The sequence below is a fragment of the Psittacula echo genome (assembly GCF_963264785.1).
Source record: "Psittacula echo genome assembly, chromosome: 4".
In the NCBI taxonomy this organism is placed as follows: Eukaryota; Metazoa; Chordata; class Aves; order Psittaciformes; family Psittacidae; genus Psittacula; species Psittacula echo.
In genome coordinates this window covers 102954924-102976550 of record NC_137738.1, presented here as the reverse complement: position 1 = coordinate 102976550, position 21627 = coordinate 102954924, and the positions used below count along the sequence as shown (strand labels likewise).

At 37.0% G+C, this 21627-nt stretch overlaps 1 protein-coding gene across 1 annotated transcript in view; it reads left to right on the top strand.

Moving 5' to 3' along the window:
- Positions 1-21627, top strand: part of CD2AP (CD2 associated protein) — an 87509-nt gene that overhangs the window by 51279 nt on the left and 14603 nt on the right. The window contains exons 5-11 of the mRNA XM_080614638.1: positions 3232-3352; positions 5870-6051; positions 9745-9850; positions 13770-13861; positions 16571-16675; positions 19132-19168; positions 19546-19608. Of these exons, the coding sequence (XP_080470764.1) occupies positions 3232-3352; positions 5870-6051; positions 9745-9850; positions 13770-13861; positions 16571-16675; positions 19132-19168; positions 19546-19608 (706 nt within the window). The remainder of the gene's footprint in view (positions 1-3231; positions 3353-5869; positions 6052-9744; positions 9851-13769; positions 13862-16570; positions 16676-19131; positions 19169-19545; positions 19609-21627) is intronic.

Sequence of the window (21627 nt, the reverse complement as noted above, 5' to 3'; positions counted from 1 at the left end):
TTCTTCCTGGTCATGTGTCTGGTGGTCTTTTGTAAGTAGCTTTTTGAGACTGTTTTTCATATTCATGGCATCTTTTGAAGAGAGTATTAATTCTTCAGGATCCTGACATTTACCAGGAAGGACTCTTCCATTCTCCTATCAAGGAAGAAGTTATGCCTTTAGATGTATTTGCGCTAATGGTTTATAGAATTGAATAAACAGAGTGAGTGACTTGTAAAACCTGCTCATCAAAATCACAGATTCATAAGGACCATTGTGAGTGGGTGTTTTGTAACTGAGTGCTCCTGGATAACCTCACCAGTTTGATTTGTGAATAGTGCCTGTACACAGCAGTCGTGACTTCAGATGGTCCAATGGAAGCATTTATCAGAGGCAGCATGTGCAGAAAGCTGTTGTGGAAGTTTCTGTTTCAGGTCACATGTGCCAACATCTGGAATGATTTTGGGAGGGGTGGTCAGTGTGAAGCAATACAGATGACCAAATAAAACAGAATAAAAAGATCAAAGCATTTCCTCATCTGGTTTCTTAAGGAAACGTGGGTTTTATTTTATTCTTGTATTTTTTTTTTTTCCCAAATCCTAACAGGTAGAAAAAAATACTGTACCTAACTCATAGTTTTTATGCTGTTTGCATGCTGGTTTTATGATGGTGTAGAATAGACCTGACAGGTGTAGCTTAGGTCTGCCTCACAAAACTGTACACTAATAAAACAGAAATGGGGAAAAAAGGTAGAAAATACATTCTATTGGTTGTGCAGTATGCTGGGATACCTCATCTTGGTATCTTGTCTTCAGTGCTATGAGATGATTCAATTCCCTTTATGTGTAAAAGGTGCAATTTATATATACGCAGGTAATGCATAACTGTTACATCAAGCAAAGATCATTTGGTCACTTTTTTAAATGGGGAAAACAAGAACATGTGGGGTTTCAGTGCAAATTATGTGCACAAAGTGTACATGATAAATGTATCATTGCTGTAAAACTTTTATTTCTCCTTTGTTTTCCTCCCAGTTGTATCATATGCAGTGCTAAATAACAGATTTATTTTTGTAGTGCTTGCACGCTGTGTTATCAAGCATACTCAAAATTCACATGCCTCCTTTAGTAGAGTTCTGCAGAACTGCTTGGTTTAGCTTTTTGGTTTTTTGTTGGTGTGGTGTTTTTTTTGGTTGTTTTTTTTTTTTTTTGTGTTTTTTTTTTGCTCCCCTTTTTGTTTATAAGTCTGAGTTTTCATTATCTTACAGAAATAAGTTGATGGAATTCACACTAAAGTACTGGTGTGTACCAAAGCTGTAACTCCCTCTTGTGGAAATTGTATCCTGTGGTAAGATATTGAAATGCAAGATATGAGTTGTGAAATTGGGCCTTAGCAATACAGATGACAGAGATGCAGAGATATTATCCACCAAAGCATGTAGAACTTTTTAAACCTGTATTTTAATGACGATTAAAGATAGCTTTTCTGGTAACACAGCTTGTCCATTTTCAAGTTTTTTTAAAAGTGGTAAGGAAGCAAAAGCAAATATGCTCAAGAAATTGCTGTTTTATTATTGATACTCTCTGAATTGGGGTCACTTTGCCTTGCAAGTTTGTAAAGTGCTTTGCTGAACTTATTTCTTGGCAGAAGAATAAATGAATGCTCCAGTTGCTTTCTGTATCATAAGCATTAAAAGTCCCTTTCTCATGGCTCTTGGGTGTAGTATGGGTGAGTCAAGGCATTTGAATGTTAATTTTCTGTATATGTAAAGCTCGAGGTGCTGGAGCCTGGTCAGCACTTACAAGTAATCTGTGCTTAAAATTTGTTTCAGAGGACCAGACTCTGAATTTGAACCATCCACAGCTAAGGTATATTTGAGCACCAGAAAGTCTTTAAAAGTAACAATGCTCTTTTCACCGCCTATCTGTCTCTGTAGCTGTCAGGTTTTGCGTGCATTCTGCTTGCCTGGAGGTAGGCTGGTGTCTAAACTGTGCCTGTGTGTCAGGCGTAGTGACCTACTAAACAAGGTTAAAGGATAATGTAAACAACTGCTGTTTGCCTTTTGTTTTTTCCTTTTGTTGCTTTTCTTTCTTGTCTAAAACCAGCTTTCCAGCCCTGAAATAACAATCAAAATGAAATATTTTGAAAACTTATGTTAATTATAGTTTTTAAATAGTGCTCTTTAGGCAAATACATTTGATTTATTTAAGACACTTTGAAAACTGCTCATAAATTTGAAAAGCACAATTCTCACTTGGTCTTCTGGCCCTGTTTTACACTGTCACCTGTGTATGCCCAATGTTGTATGTTCTGCTTTGGACCATGGGTTATTCCTGATAAATGTTCCATTAAATCTGAAGTATAGCAGTGTAAATGACACAGTGTAATTACAGGAATCCAAGCACATAACTGAGTGCTGTAGTCATTATGTTCCCAAATTCCTGGATAGGTTTCTTTTCAGTGCAAAAATGAGTGGTTTTGTGAAGAGGAAAGCCAACAAAATTTGGCATCCAGTAGACCTCTATCCTTAGGACTGTTGTTTGCCATCAAAGAATCGTCATGTATCTTTGTTACTATCAGTAGCTGGCCAGCTCTGATGTGAAAGTGTCTGTACCTTCTGACCGAACTAGAGCCAGCATGTGCTATTCAGCCAGTTGCCTCCTTCTAGAAGGAATGGACAGCTTAGTTTTCTGTTACTCTGATGTCCTGAAGGACTTTTCTCTGTTCTTTCCAACATTACCTGTATGAATTATATCTTTGAAACTTGGGTCTTTTGATCAAAATTGCTTGAAACTCTTTAATGGGTATGAGGCCAGTGGGAGTAGCACTGGTAGAAACTACAGACACAGGAAAAGACAGATGGACAGCAAGAATCCAAAAAAATTTCCTTAGCCAGGTTAAAAGTTGTATCTTTATTTCTTAAACAGTGATATTTTCTTCTTCTATTAGATGTGTAATGTCTGTTACGCTGTTTTACCTTGAGAAAGTTGATAGACATTTTGCTGCTGTTCTGGATTACTTGTCAGGGGCTAGTCTCATGATTCAGGATCATTGAAGAAGTGACAGTAAACTGTTTTTGTGCTCTTCTTTTTGCCTATTGTTTCTACATCTTTGCGAGGCTTCTTTAAAGAGAAATCATGGTCATTTGAACTTCTCTGAAGTTGTTTGTAGAGTTTTATAAATGAAGCATGGGTGGAATTTATAAAAATTTCCTTTTGCTTTATTAGTAATGTGCCAAATATTTCTGCACAGGTAGAAGAAGGCTGGTGGAGTGGCACACTAAATGGCAGGACAGGGCTGTTTCCTTCAAACTTTGTGAAAGAATTGGAAGTGGCTGATGATGGAGAAACACAGGATGCTCTGGATGACACAGGTGGTATTCTGTTGTAAACCCTTAAAGTCATTTTGGATGTCAGGTATAATTTGGAGTATAGTGGTTGTATTACAACAAAAGATGTAAGGAATTCAAGCTTCCTAAGAATGGGAAGTATTGAATTTAATTCTAGAATATACCGATGCTAGCTATGACGATAACTGTGCTGCTCCCAATGCACTTTTAATAAAATTGCAGTTGAGGTGTTGGTCTTGCAAGTGTATATTCTGCATTTATAAATAATAATAATATAAAATTATTCTTTCGTTTAATAGCTTTTCTCAATCATATTTTCACAGACATGGAGTTCTTTAACACAGAAAAATGTTTAACTGTCAGTTGAGAATTAAAACTTGAATTGAAGCTCTCTATATTGTTCTGATGCAACTTAAAAAGAATCCTGAGAAGAGGTCCCTGGTTCTTCACTGGTTTAATCTAACAATAAAATGTTTTTAAGGCAGTGTTTGCATTTAGCCATTCCTTTGTGGCTGTGGCTGTATAGCTTGAGCAGAAGCAGAGAGTCTGTGAGTGCTGAATGGTGCCAGGCAGGTGCATGCTTTACAGGCAGTTCCTTGTTCCCTTGAAACTTCACCTTAGAGGCATTCTGTCTATGAAGACCTGTTTGAAGGCTGGGGACTTGTTATATGATATTGCTAGAACGGCAGCGTTCTTTAGGAGCAACATCTTAATGCAAGTTAATCGATGCTTGGAGACAGCTGCATAATGTTCAAGGGGAAAAGTGATTTTATTTTTTTTTCTTTCAGTAATACACACTCTCACAAGATGTTCAGTATTGATTGTTTCTAACAAGGATTTGTTCAGAGATAGGGGAAATAAAGTCTGACTTGGATTTTCTTTTATTGCTAAATTGTGGAAATAATTGCAGTAGCATAAAACAAGAGCTCTTTGACTTGAGCAGCCCCAAATAGCTCAGCTGCTGTCTCCTTGGAGGTCAAGTTCCCTGAGTTAGTGGGGTCTGGAGAGATGAATTTACAAATGGGCATGTATTGGTCTTAATTCCTGAATACAGAGATCAGTGGGACAGAATAGTAATTTCAAGTAACTGTATTTTCTGCCACTAACAGTGGCAGAAAGTTATGATTTTCATAGTTATGATTTTCAGCCCCTCACCCCCAGAGGTTATATTTAACTTTCAATATGTTCACAACCAGGAGTTCAAGTATCTGCTAGTTCTGTTCTTACCACTGGGGAAACAGTAAACGTCTCGTTCACTGAGCTATGGTCTTTCAAACGTGCAACCTTTTCTTATCAATGAAATATCTAGCTATCTTTTTAGGTAAGAGGGATATAACTGAGTAGTAACTCAGTTGAGAAAAAGAGAGATACTGAAGTTAAGAGCCATGTCACTTCACAGTATTATGAAAACCCCATAAATTTATGGTGGAGGGAAGAGGCTTTAATCTTCATTGCAATTTCCAGAAAATAACTTAGCTGAAAAACTAAAAGATGTGGAGACTATTTTGAATTCGGTTTCTAAAAGCTCTCTATTTTCACATTACCATCTCCTGGCATTCTGCATGTGGAAATAGTTTGCCCACGAATACTGATTTGTAGGTTTTAACAGATTTGATTGCAACTTATAAGTTAAAAGAGAAGGAAAGGAAAAAATAATAAAAAAATTAACCAAACAACCAACCAAACAAAAAAAAAAGGAAGGAAAAAAGGTGTGGGGTGTTGGTGGTGGGGATATAGGTATCTTAGAAGAGCTTAAAAGCTCTTTAACTATATTTTTTTCAGAGTGAATAAATGTTGTCCCTCAAGACTGAAAGATTTAAAGAATACTTAATCAGTGGTAGATAACACAAGTATTTATCTCAGCCAACTGTATCTGATATGAATGCTGAACCCCTTTAAAATAGGGTTTAGGTGTTATTAGGTTAAAAATCTATTTAAATAAATTTGCAGTAAACTTTTCAGGTATTTTTGATAGTGCATTTTGAGCAAAAGGAAAATTTCACTTTGGTGCCCTGAGAGGCATCATTTGGTTGCTGAAACACCAAATAATGTGCTGAAACACAGGGCTTTTTTTTTCTCCCTGTGGCTGCTGAAACATAGTAGGACTCATTATGGACCTTTATTGATTATTACTTTCAGCAGCTATAGCTGCGCAAATGACAAGTTTTAAATGTTGGACTAAGCCCATGCCTTTAGAGAATGCATAAGCAGTGTTTCCTAAAACTAATGGAAAACATTGATATTAACAGGCTGTGGAGCCTGAGTGATAATTGAAATAGCAAGCAATATGAGCAATCTAATGACTTAGTAGCCCAGAGTGTTTAGTGCAATACTGGTGTCATTTCAAATGGTCTGAAGTTTAATGTGCAAAAGGAGCAAATGTAAGGTATTACAGCTACAATAATGCTCCTAGAAATGATGTTCAGCAAGAGCAGTACACGCAGTTGTGTTATTCCCACTTTTTTTTTTTTTCCAAGAAGAACAAATAATTTCCAATCTTAGACCAACTTTTTTTTTTTTTCTTTCTTTTCTTTCTTTCAGAGTCTGTTTTCAGTGGTCCTACCTCACCTGTGGCCTCTCCAGGAAATGGGACTGAACCTGCATCTGGACCAGCACAGCCAAAGAAAGTCCGAGGTGTTGGGTTTGGAGATATCTTTAAAGAAGGCTCAGTGAAACTTAAGACAAGATTATCCAGTAATGAAGAAGATAAAAAGCAAGATAAGGTTTGTACTGATTCATACTGGGTTTGGCTTTTTTTTTTTTTTTTTTTGTTTTGGAGGGGAGGAGGGAGTTCCTATATAAATAACTTAGAAGACTTGGCTCTGAAGATTATGTATCTTGCAGCTGCTGAATGCACTGGCCATTTAAAAATTTGTCAATATGGCTCCATAATCAGACCATATTCTTCTTATGGGGCTCTTGCCCACAAAACAAAACAAACCCCCTCAAACTTATTTCATAGCAAGTTATATTTAGCATTGATTCCGAAAGGTCTGTTCAAATGTTTTGGTATTTGAAGCATCAGAGTGGGAAAACAAAGCTGATATTAAAAATTGTCATTCCAAAGAGGTATGATGTGTTTGAGAAGTTGTTGTGTGTTACATCTACAGTACGGTAAAGTCTTTCCATACATGTTAAACTTGTCCTTTAAAACAAGCAATGTTTGGTGGGAGGTTTTTTTAGTGTTTTTTTTTTAGAGAGTGTTTTTTTCTTTTTTTTTTTTTTTTTTTTTTTTTTTTTTTTTTTTTTTTTGGTTTGTGGGTTTGTTTGTTTTTGTGGTTTTGTGGGTTTTTTTGTTTGTTTGTTGGTTTTTTCCTTCCCCCCCGATTTTTGGTGGATGTTGAGATCAGTGTTCTAGATGTCAACCATCATTACCAGTGTAAATGTCCTTCAGTAAATGCTGCCAATCTTTTAGCTTTGGTGATGTCTTAGGTTAATGAGCTACATGAACTGGTGATTGTAGAACAGATTTTTTTCAGGCTTACACAATTTGCATCTTCTTTTCTTTTCCTCCTTTTTTAGGAGTGGGGCAGGGGAAAAGGCACTTTTATTCTTTATATTGAACTTAAAGCTTAGGAGACAGGAGATAATGTGATAATAGTGGAATTGCTTTAGTTTGTTTTGTTTTGGTCTTAATCTGAGAGCAGTGTTACCCCTTGGAAGCACAATAGCAATACACAGTCCTTTATCTTGAACTCGTGCATTGTTTATGCCATGAGCTTCTATACGGACTTGCAGCTCTTGATAAATTAAAGGCAATGGAGATAATCCACTGTTTCAGTTTTTACTCAGGTGGTCAATGAAAGAAAGCTTTTAAAACCTTGGACAATTTCTATTTTTTTTTTATTTTTTTTTGTCTGTGGATTATGGTTATTAATGCTGTTTATTGACTGATTTGCTTTCCTCTGCTGCCCTGGAAATAATTGTAATGGTGGAGGGCAAAACGTGGCATGTGTCCCTAGGAAGAGGGTAGAGACAGAGACTCCCTTCAATGTGTTTTCCATTGGTAGCGGTGTGAAGAGCAGTGCTCATCTACCTATGGACATGTATGTTCTCTTTGTTTCTGATCCTGTCAAAAAATCAGGTGATTTAGAAAATGAAAGTTGCAAGTGTGCTGCCTTCTATTTAAGGCTCAGGTAACGTTATCTCCTAAGGAAGATGTTGCTCAGCTTCGGTGTCCTTTCAGTATATGGATGGAGGGAGGCTTTTTACCAAGGTCTGTAGTGACAGAACAAGGAACAGTGGTTTTAAATTGAAGGAGGGTAGGTTTAGATTGGACATAAGGAAGAAATTCTTCCCTGTGAGGGTGGTGAGGTGCTGACACAGGTTGCCCAGAGAAGCTGTGGCTGCCCCATCCCTGGCAGTGTTCAAGGCTAGGTTGAATGGCGCTTTGAGCAACCTGGTCTAGTGGAAGGTGTCCTTGCCCATGGCAGGGGATTGGAACTGGGTGAGCTTTAAGGTCCAACCCAAATCATTCTGTGATTTTATGAAGGTGCAGTGATTTTCCTCAGTTTCCTCAGGATTCTGTGGAATCACTACATCCCCTCATGAATGCTGTTAGACTAGGCTGTCAGGACCCAGCTTTTAGTTTGCTTTCTTGTCGTGAGATTGATCATTCAAAAGCATGTTTCCCTACTTTCTACCTTGTAACTTGGGAGTATAAAGAGCCTAACTAAAGTATTTTCAATTAATATGAAGTCTGCTCAGACATTTTGAATTGTGTTATTTGACTGTGCATAAACACTGAAATATGTTGTTGCTCTGTTGTTGGTTGGCTTGCCTGGGAAGTTGTTATAAGCCATCTCTCAGCAAGAGGGAAATGAAGTGCAAAACCAGTTTTGCATAGCTTAAAGACAATGAAATAAACAGTTGAGTTTAGCACTTAATATTCCACTTACTGTTGTTGCCAAGGTCATCCCAAAGGTACACAGACTTACAAAACAACATAGAGAGCCTTAGGAAGGTAATTCTCATGAAGGCTTTGCAAAAATGAATGACTTCTTTGGATTTGTGCTCAACTCACTTTGGAGCTAGATGGAGGGATGCTGGAAGGCTGCTCTCAGTCTTTAAGCCAGTAAGGAAAAAAGCTGTCATCAGGAAACTGTAGAGAGGGCTTTTTTTAACTTGGGGAATTCAGAGACTGTTCAGCACAGGAAGGCTGAGCTCTGATGTATCTGGAGTGCTCTAGAGTATATATGGTCCTGCAAGAGGGAGTTTCAGCTGGTCCCAGCATCCTGCCTGGGCTCAGGCTATTTATACCTTGCCTGCCTCAACTTCCTTTCATACCTGTACTTGCATCCCATTTTGGAAAAGGGAAATGTAGAGAACTATTTCCATGTTGGACTTGTTTAATCCCACAGGTGGGTTATTTTAGTGCTTACTTCATATAGCATTCTGGAGCAAGTTAAATTGCATATGTACTCCAAGAACATCGTGAGTGACCGTGGCTTCCTCCATGGTATGTCAGAGGTACTAAACACCAGTTCACAGGCACTACCTCATTTTAAGGAGTAAATCTAGTTTCTTTGGCAGTAGAAAGTCTGCAAAGTTTAACCATAAATGAAAATGAACAGAATAACTAAAGGCAATGTGAGTTTTCACATCAGTAACGCTATTACAGCTGCTCAGGTAAGTACTGAGTGTAAGATCATATTATGTGTTTGTAGCTCATAACTCTGTGAAGAAGTGGATGCAGCTGAAGCTGTCTGAATCTTCCTGGCATCTCAGTATGTCTCCTGGGTCGGGGAAAAAAAATCCACATTAGAGCAATTATTTTGGTTGAAGGTTAACTTTGAAACTTGTTACTGGTTGCAATGCCTTTCTGTTACTTTGGTTCAGGAGAAATCTCTAGTGACACTTAATCTGTTCTGTATGAATTGCTAAGAGTGAAGGGAAGCTAGGATGGGTTTTCATGTGATTTTACTTTTATCTGAATAGTTAAAAGCTGTTTGCCTCTTCAGCTGAGGTGGTTTATGGCTACTGAATATTACTGCTTTATTCCAGAGCATAGTAAGCATGGTCAGTGAGTTACTTTCAGTAGAGCTGTTAAAGAAGTGCTTCTGCTCTGTGCTGGAGGAGGCAATTTTCAGGCTAATGGAAAAGTAACACTTGGAACTGCTGAAATACAACTGCGAAAAGTATATCTGGCAATGCTTTGAGATTGGCTTTCAGTTTCAAATCTGTGCTCTATCTTTAATCAGTAGACAAAATTCTAATCGCTGTAGCTGTAATGAAGTAACTACAGTAAGTGAAGTACTTGATGGGAAAGCTCATTGAATTTCTTGCAGACAGTCATGTACACCATGCCAGCTAATGAAAACCTGAATATGTTCTGTAGCCTAATAAAAAGTGGGGTGGGGGGGGAACAAACCCTCATAAAGAATTTTTGTTAACAAAGTTCTCTTTTGTTTATACAGCCATTACCTAGCCATCCCCCTGGAACAAAGCTAGTTCATTTTCCCAGTGCAACAAAAACTGAGAACTCATCAGAAGTAACGAAAGCAGAAGCTGAAAGTAAACCTGGTGAGGCTGGAAATTTACATCTATTACTTGGTAATTCTCTCTAGAGAAGTATTTGATTGTCAAATTTTTTCTATTAACTCCTACACAAAAATCCAGTATACTTAAAACAAATGTTCTGTACCTTTCAGGAGTTCTGCAAATGCAAAAGAGTCTAAAAAAATTTTTACTTGCATTTCTGTGGAAAATAATCAAAATATTTGTAGGGTTGTCCCCCAGAACAAAATCAAGCTGGAGTATGAAGTTTTTTACAGCAGTCTCTTTGCATTATTTTGCTATCTTGATCTGTTTAGACTTCCTGTCTGCCTAACTTTTAGTGTTCAGATGGAATGCTGAAAATCTATTGCTATGGAACAATCCCTTAACTCGGTTTCTGTCACTAGGTTATAGAAGTCACTTGCTAGGTTTAGGATTTACTGTGGAGTTGGTAGTGTGCTCTCATAACTGACAAACTGTGAAGTTGCTTGCATCAGAAAGCTGGTGTTGATGTTTTGTTGAAGTCTGTTCCCTAGATAATCCAGTTCCATTGTGATTCTGTTTATAACTTTTTTTGTTTGTCTTTTTTATTATCTCTAAGAATGTATGACTTCATTTAACTACCAAATTGCATAGTTTTAAATAAGGGGATATTTTTAAGCCAACCCAAAACATCTTGTGGGAGTGCCAATGCCGTATAAAAAATTAACTTCAATTATACGATGTGTAGACAGCTCATTTTGCCTGGTTCCAGAGCAGACTCTTTTTTTCTTTTTTTTTTTTTTTTGACTTCTGTATTATAATTTCAAGTATATTTTTGTTTTATGTGGAAACACCTTATTTGGTGCAAGTGGATTGTTTAGGTGGAATGCATAATTTGCAGAAATATGAAAACTGCAACAAACAGTTGACTTTAGTTGTGTCCAGGAGTTGCGTGATGTAGCACAACAGGGCACTTGAAATGGCACGTTTGTTTGTCAGAGCCAGTGTATAAGGTATCCTTGCTGTTCTAGCCATATTCTGGCTTTGCTGACTTGGATAGCTATAAATAGTATGACCATGTTTCCAAACAGATGATTACTGTCAAGAAGTGTTTGATGCAATGGGTTGAAAGCAGCTAATATTTGTTTTGCCATTACAAAGCATACATCAAAAGCTTGCATATGATACAAATGATTCGATGGAAGTTTCTGCTAACTTGCAACTTTGAAGTCTTTCCTAAATATCAAAATTGGTATAATCGTCGGATCTTGCTTTTAAACCATTCCAGTGCTATTGCTATAAGTACGCCAAGACAATGTGCAACCCTGAGCACAACTCTTCCTAAAAAATGTGAACATTCAGTACTGAACACTGATCATTCAGTATTTAGCTCTCTGCATAATTTCAGATGCATCTCATGTTAAGAACACAGAAATTGGACTAATCCAGTAGCTATGCTGTTTGCTCCCCATAGAAAAAAATATGTCAAAGAGGAATTTAAATATAATAGTAATAGATGCTGTAGGAGAACATCAATAGACAGACACCATTTAAGAATGTCTTGCAACCTTTTAAAGAAAGCTTGGTTTTCTTACATAGTGTTTTTATTTCAACATCGACTATTGTATAGTTTATGTATATAATCCTCAGTTTTGAGAGAGTGAGTTTAAAATAAACTGTGTTCAGCACATTAGCAAATAAACAGAGATCTCCAAAGAGTTTAGACTAATGTGGTATGTTTTGTGGTGTGTCTCTGCTATTTCTGTGAAGCTTGTTTTGGCCTCTGGAGCAAGTATGTAAAAATACTTTGTTTAAAAAATAAAATAATCACCATTTGACCCCTCTTTCCCCTCACTGTGTTAGAACACAACATTTGTGATTGCTGCTACTGTATTGGTCATACTAAGTCTTAGAAAAGATTCAAACTACCTTTTATTAAAAATATTTATTGAAGTTCAGATTTACTGTTTTGTAAATGCCATTTTAGATTTAAATGCTCAGAAGTCTAAACTGGACTGTTTTCATCTGTAACTACTGGCAGAATATCAGGCTTACAAACTAAGATTCTGAAGTGGCAAGTTGTACACACTCTTAATGTACATGGCTGGATTTCTCAGCTGGTGCTGACTGCTGGAGCTCACAGCCTGACATATATGGGAACCTTGGGGGTCTGCAGGGTGAAGGGCATCCTGTCCCCAGCCTTCCTGGCAGCTGGAGCAAAGTGAAAGGTCCCCTTTCTGGCGCTGTTTCTGCCTGTTGTGGGGCTTTGTGTAAGTGAGGAGGGGAGAAGTGCATGGAGGAATTGAGGAGAAAAGGATGACTTTGTAGTTCTTCTGTACTGGCCAAAACCCCAGGCGGTAAGGAAATGCATATATATTTATAGAATGTATAGAAATGTATCATGCTTGCTTTATAGTTACTCATTACTCATGGATAAAATCCCTGAATTTCATAGATATTTATAGTGTATCTGTTGAATCTATTTTCATCAGTGTGGTTTTATTTTTGGACCTAGATTTAAAATTCATCTCTGACAGGGTTCTTCCTATGGTTCTGTAATTCTTCATGAGCCACAATATAGTCAATCTACAGCTGAGCAATTTTGATCACTAGATAAGGCTGTAAAATAACACAAGTTCTTGTATTTGGGATTACTCACGTGGTTACATATCAATGTCTATCTGTATAGATAGATCTATCTCTTAATCTTGGCATGCTTTCACATTTTAACATAGTGGTTGTTGCTTACCAAGGTAGGTTTTTAATTAACAGAATTTATGCATTTTTTTAACTAAAAATTTTTGTCTTGATTAAATAAATACAACAACAACAACAAGGTTCAACTGCAATTCATTTCTTTTCTTACCATCCAGCAACAGGCAGTCATTAAGACTTGCAGAGGATCCTCATGATGACTTGGTGGTGTGCTGCTTTCTAACTGGGGTTGGTGCAGCTGCTCACCTGTGGGTGTTGTCAGTGCCAAATACGTGTTTAGGTTATGGCAGCACAGTAGAGTCTTTTGTTTACTTCTTTTTCCTTAATCTGTCAGATACAGAAATATATTCTTTTTATATGCTAAATTATTTTAAATGTGGTGAGGTTAAGAAGGGTGCAAAAGGGATTGTGTTGCAATCAAGCCTTCTATATGAATGTATTTTGGCCTTTTTCATGTTGTTTTTGTTCTAGTGTGGGAAAGGAAAATGAATCCTCCAGCTTTTTCACTTGAAAACCTTATCACAGTTTTAAATGGATTAGTTATTGAACTGTACCAAATGGAAAGAAAGGAATTATTCTATCTCTTTTGCGGAAGAGGCTGTGACTGTCTGAGCTGATCACTCAAATGAGCTCTGGTTTCAGGTGCTTAGTCAAGGAATTCCTTTGCTTCAGTTATTTGTTTTTACAGCAGAATTTCAGCACATTTGCTGGGTATTTGAAGTTTCTGTAATTGTACATGTTAATAAAGGACGATGTCACCTTGAAATGTTTGACTGTATTTAAGTAGGATTGCAAATTTGAAATTTAGATCAAATTTGAAAAAAAAAAATCGTATAAACTCTTAATAAAAAACTCCAAACAATTTTTGTCTTAAGTAGCTCAAACCAGAATATATAATGCTATAGAGAGGGTTAGAGAGGCTGTTATAATTTAACTCGGTAGGATCTTCTCCCTGTGAAGTCAGAGTACTTGAATTAAGTTGCTGTTGTGGAAAAAAGTGTTTTAGAGCTTAAACTCTTGACTTGACAAAGATTTATCTCCATTGTTCTTTAAATATATACACTTATTTTTCTTGTGATATGGGCAGATAGTGAACATGTAAAGCTGTCCCACATGGCTCATCTAAAAGGAAAGTATGATTATAGTGTTAATGTCTGAGCTCTCCTTTTGGTCAGCAAAAGTGAGCTAGTGTTATGTGTGTTACTACCCATGAAAAGCAAATGTGGTTAATTGTGCTGCTTTGTTTCAGCCAAGGAATATTGCAGGACAATATTTTCCTATGAAGGCTCAAATGATGAACTGAGCTTTAAAGAAGGCGAGATCATTCAAATAATCAGTAAGGTAAGATGTTCAGTCTGCTTTAAACATTTATGCAGCCTTTGTGGGTTTTGCACAGGTAGGTAATGTGTAAAATATGAAAGCCCCAAAGAGGGTCTGTTGAAGTAGATAATCCCGTAGGCTGATTTGTATTGTGTCAGAATCAACTCTTTTCTTCCGTACTTGGTAGAGATACAGATGTCCTTAAAGATGGTTCTGGAGTAGGAAGTTATCTTAGATTCCTCAAAGGCCAGTCAGATCAGTGTACCCCCATTACCAAATGCCTTTTTAGAGGGGAAGTTGGAAAAGCTTTGCAAAGAGCCCTTTTACCTTCAGAACTTGTACTTTTTCTCTGGTGATAGATCAGGCTGACCTAAAGGTGGTGGTTGGAAAGTAGTATGTGTCAAAAGGTGAGAAATTAGGATCAGTACTTAGATTTTGGTCTAGGTATTATGAAAAAAACTGCAAGTATTTTCAGCAGGAGAATGAAGTCCAGGTTTTTTAATTGAATGTTCTTATTTGTGTTGAATATTTAAAACTCCTTTCTGAAAGGGCAGCTTGTTGCAGATATGGTTTTAAACAACAAAGGAACCTATCCATACTTAATATCCCTCCAGTACTCTGCAGTCTTTTGTTAGTTCATATGCTGCTATATGTCCTCAACATAAAAAGGACATGGAACTGTTGGAACAAGTCCAGAGGAGGGCCACGAGGATGATCAGGGCACTGGAGCACCTCCCGTATGGAGACAGGCTGGGAAAGTTGGGGCTGTTCAGCCTGGAGAAGAGAAGGCTGCATGGAGACCTTATAGCAGCATTCCAGTATCTGAAGGGGGCCTACAAGGATGCTGGGGAGGGACTCTTCATTAGGGGCTGTAGTGACAGGACAAGGGATAAAGGGTTCAAACTTAAACAAGGTAAGTTCAGGTTAGATATAAGGAAGAAGTTCTTTACTGTGAAGGTGGTGAGGCACTAGGTAGTTGTGAATGCCCCATCCCTGGCAGTGTTCAAGGCCAGGCTGAACAGGGCTTTGAGCACCCTGGTCTAGTGGAAGGCATCCCTGCCTGTGGCAGGGCTGTGGAACTGGATAATCTTAAGGTCCTTTCCAACCCTAGCTATTCTATGATTCTATATTAAGGAATAATGACTTGGCCAAAGAAAGTAAAATTTTTTTTGTTTTGTTTTGAGCTTTCACACAGTTGCAGAAGAAGAGTAATACCTTTTTTTTTTTTTTTTCTCTTAAAAGATTTTAAGTTTATGGAAAAGCTGACTGCTTTTCTTAACAAGCAAATTGATATCATCAGTATTACTGACTGCAGTTACAGTGGAAAAGAATATTTATGGAAACCACCTTTTCAAACATGACGCTCTTGCTCCATCTTCACTGAAACTCTTGCCTCTCTGTCCCTCTTAAATTTACCCCAACTTTATCTTAAGCATATGCTGGTCGAAATGGAAGCAAAGCAGAGTTATCCAGAGCAGAGCTCTCACTCTAAAACCATCTTCTGAAGTCTGAGTATATTAATGTAACTTTAAGGTGGCTGCCTCAATCTGGGGTTTTGGTCTGCCATGTGTAAAGGTATTTTTCTTTTAGTTACGTACAAATTTGTAAAGCCTGTCCCTATTGGCCATTTATTTTCTGTTGTGTTACATATGATCATTTGCCATGAAGTTGTCTCTGACTTCCTAGCATACCCTCAGCACTGGCTAAATGAAGTTTAGCAAAAGATGGCTTTTCCCATTCACGACCACTCACTGCTCAGAAGCTGGACTCTGTAGTACTTAATTGAAAGGGTGACAGATGGAGAAATGGGCGAAAACTTTACCAAACTTTTACTTTCAGCACTTATCACCTATTCATGCCTTTCTTGCCGATTCCTCCTTTACTTTAATGTGCAGTGAGATTTTTTTAAAATCTTTCCCCCCCCCAGTCCTCTACCTATTCTGCATCCCAGCCAAATCAAGTGCCAAATTATTCTTCTTGTTTACTGAACTTTGGAAGGAACTACTTGGTGCTGCTAATGGTGGCACATATCAGCAGTAATCCATTTGGAGCTGCATGCAGGGGTGACATCTGCAGTATTTTGGATCTGAGGAACAGAGGAAAGCTGTTATTTATGCTGCCAAAATATTCAAATAACATCATACTTTCTGTTATGAATAAACTAAGGCCTTGATCCAGTAAGATCATGTAATGGATTTTTATGCAACTGAATTAATTCACCCTCCCTCTGCCCCTCTTTAATTTTAACTTATACCTTAATGTGGTTATAATGGGTATATCCTCTTGCTTCTTCACAATTTTCAGACCAGTGGACCTGATTCATCACATCAGAATCACTTTTGTTGAGTAAAATTCTGTGTTACACCAGTACCACTTGAAGTATTTATTGAATAAGTTGCCAGTTAAGGAAGTTGAGTATATTGAATACTGTGTGTTGAGTCATGCTGAGTTTACGTACTTTCTTTCCCTTTGCCGATCTTATCCTTATACCCTTATCTTATGTATGATGTAATATATATCTCCTACTTTTTACAAAACAAACAAAAAGTGACAAAACCTGATCTATAGCTGTTTCCCCTTGGAAAGGTGGCCAAAGTATTCCTCTTATAAATTGGTGTTTCAGACAAACAATTATTTTATATTGTGGATAAAAGCAAAAATATTCCTGTAACCGTATCTCTTTTGGGGAAGGAGTAAATCCTGATTGAAATGTCCTGTTGTTTATTTTAGGACACTGGAGAGCCAGGCTGGTGGAAAGGAGAACTCAATGGTAAAGAAGGAGTCTTCCCAGATAATTTTGCTGTTCAAATACAAGAGTCTGATAAAGATTTCCCTGTAAGTTCTTACGTGTATCATTTAGTATCAAAAAAATAAAGATGGAAATGCAAACAATAAAATTATAACATATTAAGCTGCTTAAAATATTATTACAATTGTAGCAGTTTTAACTTTATCTTGAATTAGCTATACCAAGTAGAAAGATTTAAAAGTTAATGCTTGTCTTTAACCTTCTTAATTATTAAAAAGAGGCATGCTTTTTGATATTAACTGTATTAGCGAGGATGATTAGGTCATATAGAAAATTATATAGTTCTGATCGTGTTCTGTAATATGTAACTGATTACTGCGTTCAATCCTTACTGTTTTGAAAGGATATATAAGCAGTTGGTCTTCTCCATCTGTAGTCCTGTAAGTAACTATAATTGCAAAATAATGAACGGCCCCTGTAAGACCGACTGGGATTTTTCCATGCTCAGACTTGCCTGTAGGCTGCAGTGCATGAGTCTTTGGATGGGATCTAAAAATACCTTTTCCCCACCATCTCATGTGCTAAATTGTAGAAATACATGATTTCATGTGGTACTCCTTGATCTTGTAATTTTGGTTCTTATTTTATAATTTTCTTTTTGATGGCTGCGTTAATTCACAAATGTACATCATCTCCAGATGGGATGGATTCAGGTCCAGGTCAGAAAATCTAAATGCTGAAACCTGTATCTCAGCAGAACAGTGAGTTTCATAGTAAGTTAGTGCCATTTCATCTGGAATTGGAGACATTCACAGGGAATTGCTAGGTACAACCTGATATATAGTTATTAACTTAGCATTTAGCATCAGTTACGTAACATACACAGAAAGTCAGAATTTCCTTCTTAACTTGAGTCTCAGCTTTGCAAGAATGGCATAAATGCTGTAATGTATAGCTGACATGATTTGAGGGGTGGGTGGGAAGTATTACTGTTTTGCAATACAGAATTGCTCTTGAGAAAGGGAAAAGAAATTGTTCTTTTACCATAAACAGTGTCTTCTGTAGACAAAACTTTCTTTGATCCTTTATTCTGCTTTGTATAGTGTGTCTCAGTACAGGGATTCACCTTGAACTGAGCAGGTTTGAAGTTCAAAGCATTGGATGGCTGGTTATTATAATCAGCTATTTGATATTGACTTAATAGAAACACAGATCAGAATCATGTAATGGCAGGGTGATGCTGAGTTCTCAGCATAACTGGGTTTGATATAGGCAGAAATGCTGCACAGCTGGATAATGTATCTACTTTTGGGGGAAAGAAAGAAAATGTGATCTTGTTACTTAAGTTCACCAGCTCTTGTGTTCTCTGAAATTAGAGGAAGAAATTTAATATGGGTTTTCATGCTTTCTTAGTTACATTTCTCCTATCAGAATAAAATCTTTCTGCTTTAAGAGCAGCTTATTCAATAGTGGTAGGGGCATAGAAGTGAAATCCACCCTTAGCAACTGTTTCAAAAATACTTGCTACAAGGTGTTTTGGAGGGGCTATGTTAGACTAAGCCCATATGGTTTCAGCAGTTTTTGGATAAAGAATGAGGGTTTGTTTGTAGGCTTTTGTGATTGCTTTATCAGTGATTGTCCTTAGTACAGCCACAAAGACAGCTCTTCTGGAGCATTTTCATAAATTGCATTCTGAGGATGAGATGGTTTGAGATGCCTGTCCTGAGAGATGCCAGTTCTCCTTCAACAGGAGAAAGTTAAATTAAATTTTACCAGTTTAAGGAAAGTGATGAGTGATGGCATTTTAAAATAAAGTTAGTTTCAATGTACAGTGTACTGATGACCACACTGGGAAAGCAAGCCAGAGACTATGGCACTGTAATACTTCGTACAGTTTTTGTACAAATACAGCTAATGTAGTTTGTCCACCTTTCCCACTTAAATATACAGTGATAAGGAAGCTCAAAATAGTATTTAAAACCTGCAGTGTTTGCATTGCAAAGGCTGCTATTTTAATTTGTTTCCTTACACTTGTAATTTAGGAGTCAGTTAATTGAAATAGCTCTTCTGAACTTAATTTAGAACTTTTCTGTGAAAACGACCAACTTCAGTTCAAAAATTTACCTGATTATTCTTTTAAACTTACATTGTACGAAAGCTGAGGTTTGCATAATGAGATTAAAATGGTTGCCATCAGAACAATTCTCTGGACTAAAAAAGATGTAATGCTTAGTTTTTAGTTCTTTGTGCTTCTACTGCTTATACACATTGCTGAAGCACTGATCTGATTTGAAGATTTTGATCTGATTTGCAGTTTGTTTTCTCAACTGGCTGACTAGGAGATATCAGAGCAATTACTCCAGTTCTGTTTCTTGTCTGTGAATTGATTGCCTCCTTTGTGAAATACTTTTAAATCAGCTAGTAAACAAGCTAGATGTTACAGTATGCAAAACAAAATACTGAGTCTGTCTTCAATAGAAAATATCTGTTTGTTTGAGTACTATTTTTATTTATTCTTTGTTTGTTGTTTTTTTTTTTTAAGAAACCAAAGAAACCTCCACCTCCAGTTAAAAGTCCAGGTATGTAGTGTATGAATAATGGTATGTATTTGAGGAAATATTAAGTTGGAAGCAGTGCATGACTTCAAAAGAAAATTCAGAAGTAACTTTGTATTTTCTAGTGATCCAACCACCCATAGTCACAGCTTGAGGTTACTTTTCATGCTTCATGTAGTATGCTGTTGCTATATATTTTTCATAATCATGATGAAGCCTAAATAGGAAACACCTTAATACAGGCCTACTCTTTTCTGGGCTCAAATGAGTGTTTATAAATAGTATTTCACTCCTTGCAAAGGAGAGAATATAAGCACAAGTTGGTGTATGTCATATTTTCAGTTAGTGACGAAGATAATTATAGCTTTAGAGAAATGTCTATGGTTTCTTTTTGCGTTTAGCTCCAAAGCCTGAATTGCCAGCTGGAGAGAAGAAATTGCCTTCTTTGAGGCCTGAAGAAAAAGGTGAGACCAATTTTCTTCATTGAGAATTTCAGACCAAGGTCTTGTAAATGAGTTCGTTTTTAGCTTGGCTTCTCTGTGCAATAGGTACCTGTTTAGAAGATGACATACAGATTCCCTTGATAGCATCTACTGAAGTTGTTGTATCTGTGATGTTCTGGAAATGTCTTCAGAGTGATTAGAACAAGAACTAAATTTCTTATAATTGCATTACATTCTGAAAAATATATATTGCACTGCATAATGACATAGTTACTATTGAATTGATTTAAAGTTAGTTCTGTGATACTTATTGCAGTTCTGAATAGCAATAGTAAGTTACTAGAAATGGAAACATTTACTGCTGCACCTGAACGTTTTGGCCAAAGTCAGTCTCTGATGGAAAACATTTTTGAAAGAAATACACAGAACAGTCACAGCACTCCTTTGACAGATGTTACAGTGGCAATGCTCAGAAATTGAGATTTCTTTCCTGTTAATTCTTGCTAGATTCCGTGTTTTCCTGTCCCATGGAATTTGGGGGTATTCCCCATCAAACTGTTTTGATTGTGCTTAAAAGTCAGAAGCTTAAACAAACATGCTTGCTGGGTCTTAGAGAAGAAATTCAGATGTTACTGCAGCTTAACCATATTACAAAAACATACTCTGTTCTCTGAATAGTGACCTGTGGCTGACTATGGCTTTTTGACAAATAAGCCTGCTCAGTGGGTTACGTGGCTTCCTTGAGCAGATTTTACAAACCACATTTTAAACAAAGCACATTCTCAGGTGTTTCATTTGAAGAATACTTGCTGAAATCAGATATGTTTCCTCTGCATGTGAGCAAGCAAAATAATTTTTGGCTGTTGGAACATTATCTTCAGATGCGAATTGAGATCAGCTGTATGGTTCTAGAAATTTTGATCACTTGGCTCTTTATAAGTTTAAGTTTACTTAACCTGAAGTAAGTTTAATTTTAGATTGGTTCTGTTTGTACTATGGTGTTAACCTTTGCATAGTTAAGTTCAACAGTTCTTGAAGGAATATGGGGGCGGGGGGGAAGGCCTACTGAGAACGCCATCCAAAATGCTTAGGAACATGGAAGCTTCTGAATAATTAAGTAAGGCAGAGAACTGTCCTTTACTGTGATGAGGAAATGATGGTGGAAGAGTTGGTCTTGCATTCAGTTGAAGGTCTGGTCTTACATGTTGCATATAGATAGCAGTAGTGTTTTACTAGAAGAATTGCCCATTTATCAGTGGAGTTTTACTTATGGAAAAATGACTATGTTGATACTAGTGATTAAATCTATTAACTATGAAATTGTACTGTAATTTTCAAAAAGAAAAATAATTGAGCAGCTTTAATCACAAAATACAAAACTATGTAATTTTTTTAATGCGTATTGGGAAACTAAGATATCTGCCTTGAACTGTGATCAAAAATTGCAAGCAATACTCCTGTGTTTGTTTATAGCGAAGGGCACTTAGTGGTGTAATGTAGAATTTTTTGTTCAGTGTAAATGTCTTCAGATTAGTATTTTTTATTTCCATTACTAAACTGCTTATTTTTAGCCAAACCTCATCTCTCATTGCAGAGCAAAAGCCAAAAAAAGAGACATGCCATTTTGTCCAGCAAAATTGTCCGGTTTCTGAGCTCATGGTGAATCTTGAACTTTGGTATTAACTTTTTCTACTTAGCTGTGGAGAGTTTTTATATTCAGATTCTGAGTGGGAGTAAGTGAAGGGAAAACTGACAGATGGCAATTCAGGCATAAGATTTGATGACAGCAGTTTTTCTGTCTTGTTAATGAGCTCACTTATTCTTAAAAACAAAAGGCATAATTCTCAGCTTATGTTCAGCATAGCTAAAATAAAGCTAATGGAACTTCCGTTAAGGTTAACTCCTTCCTACTGGGCATTTAAAGTCTTGCATATAGGATCTGTAGGCAGAAGTGGCTAGCACTGTTAACAGGTTGTTCTACACCGAACAGTCAGCACCACCATGTGGCAAAATTCTTCCACTACTTCAGTATTCTATTTT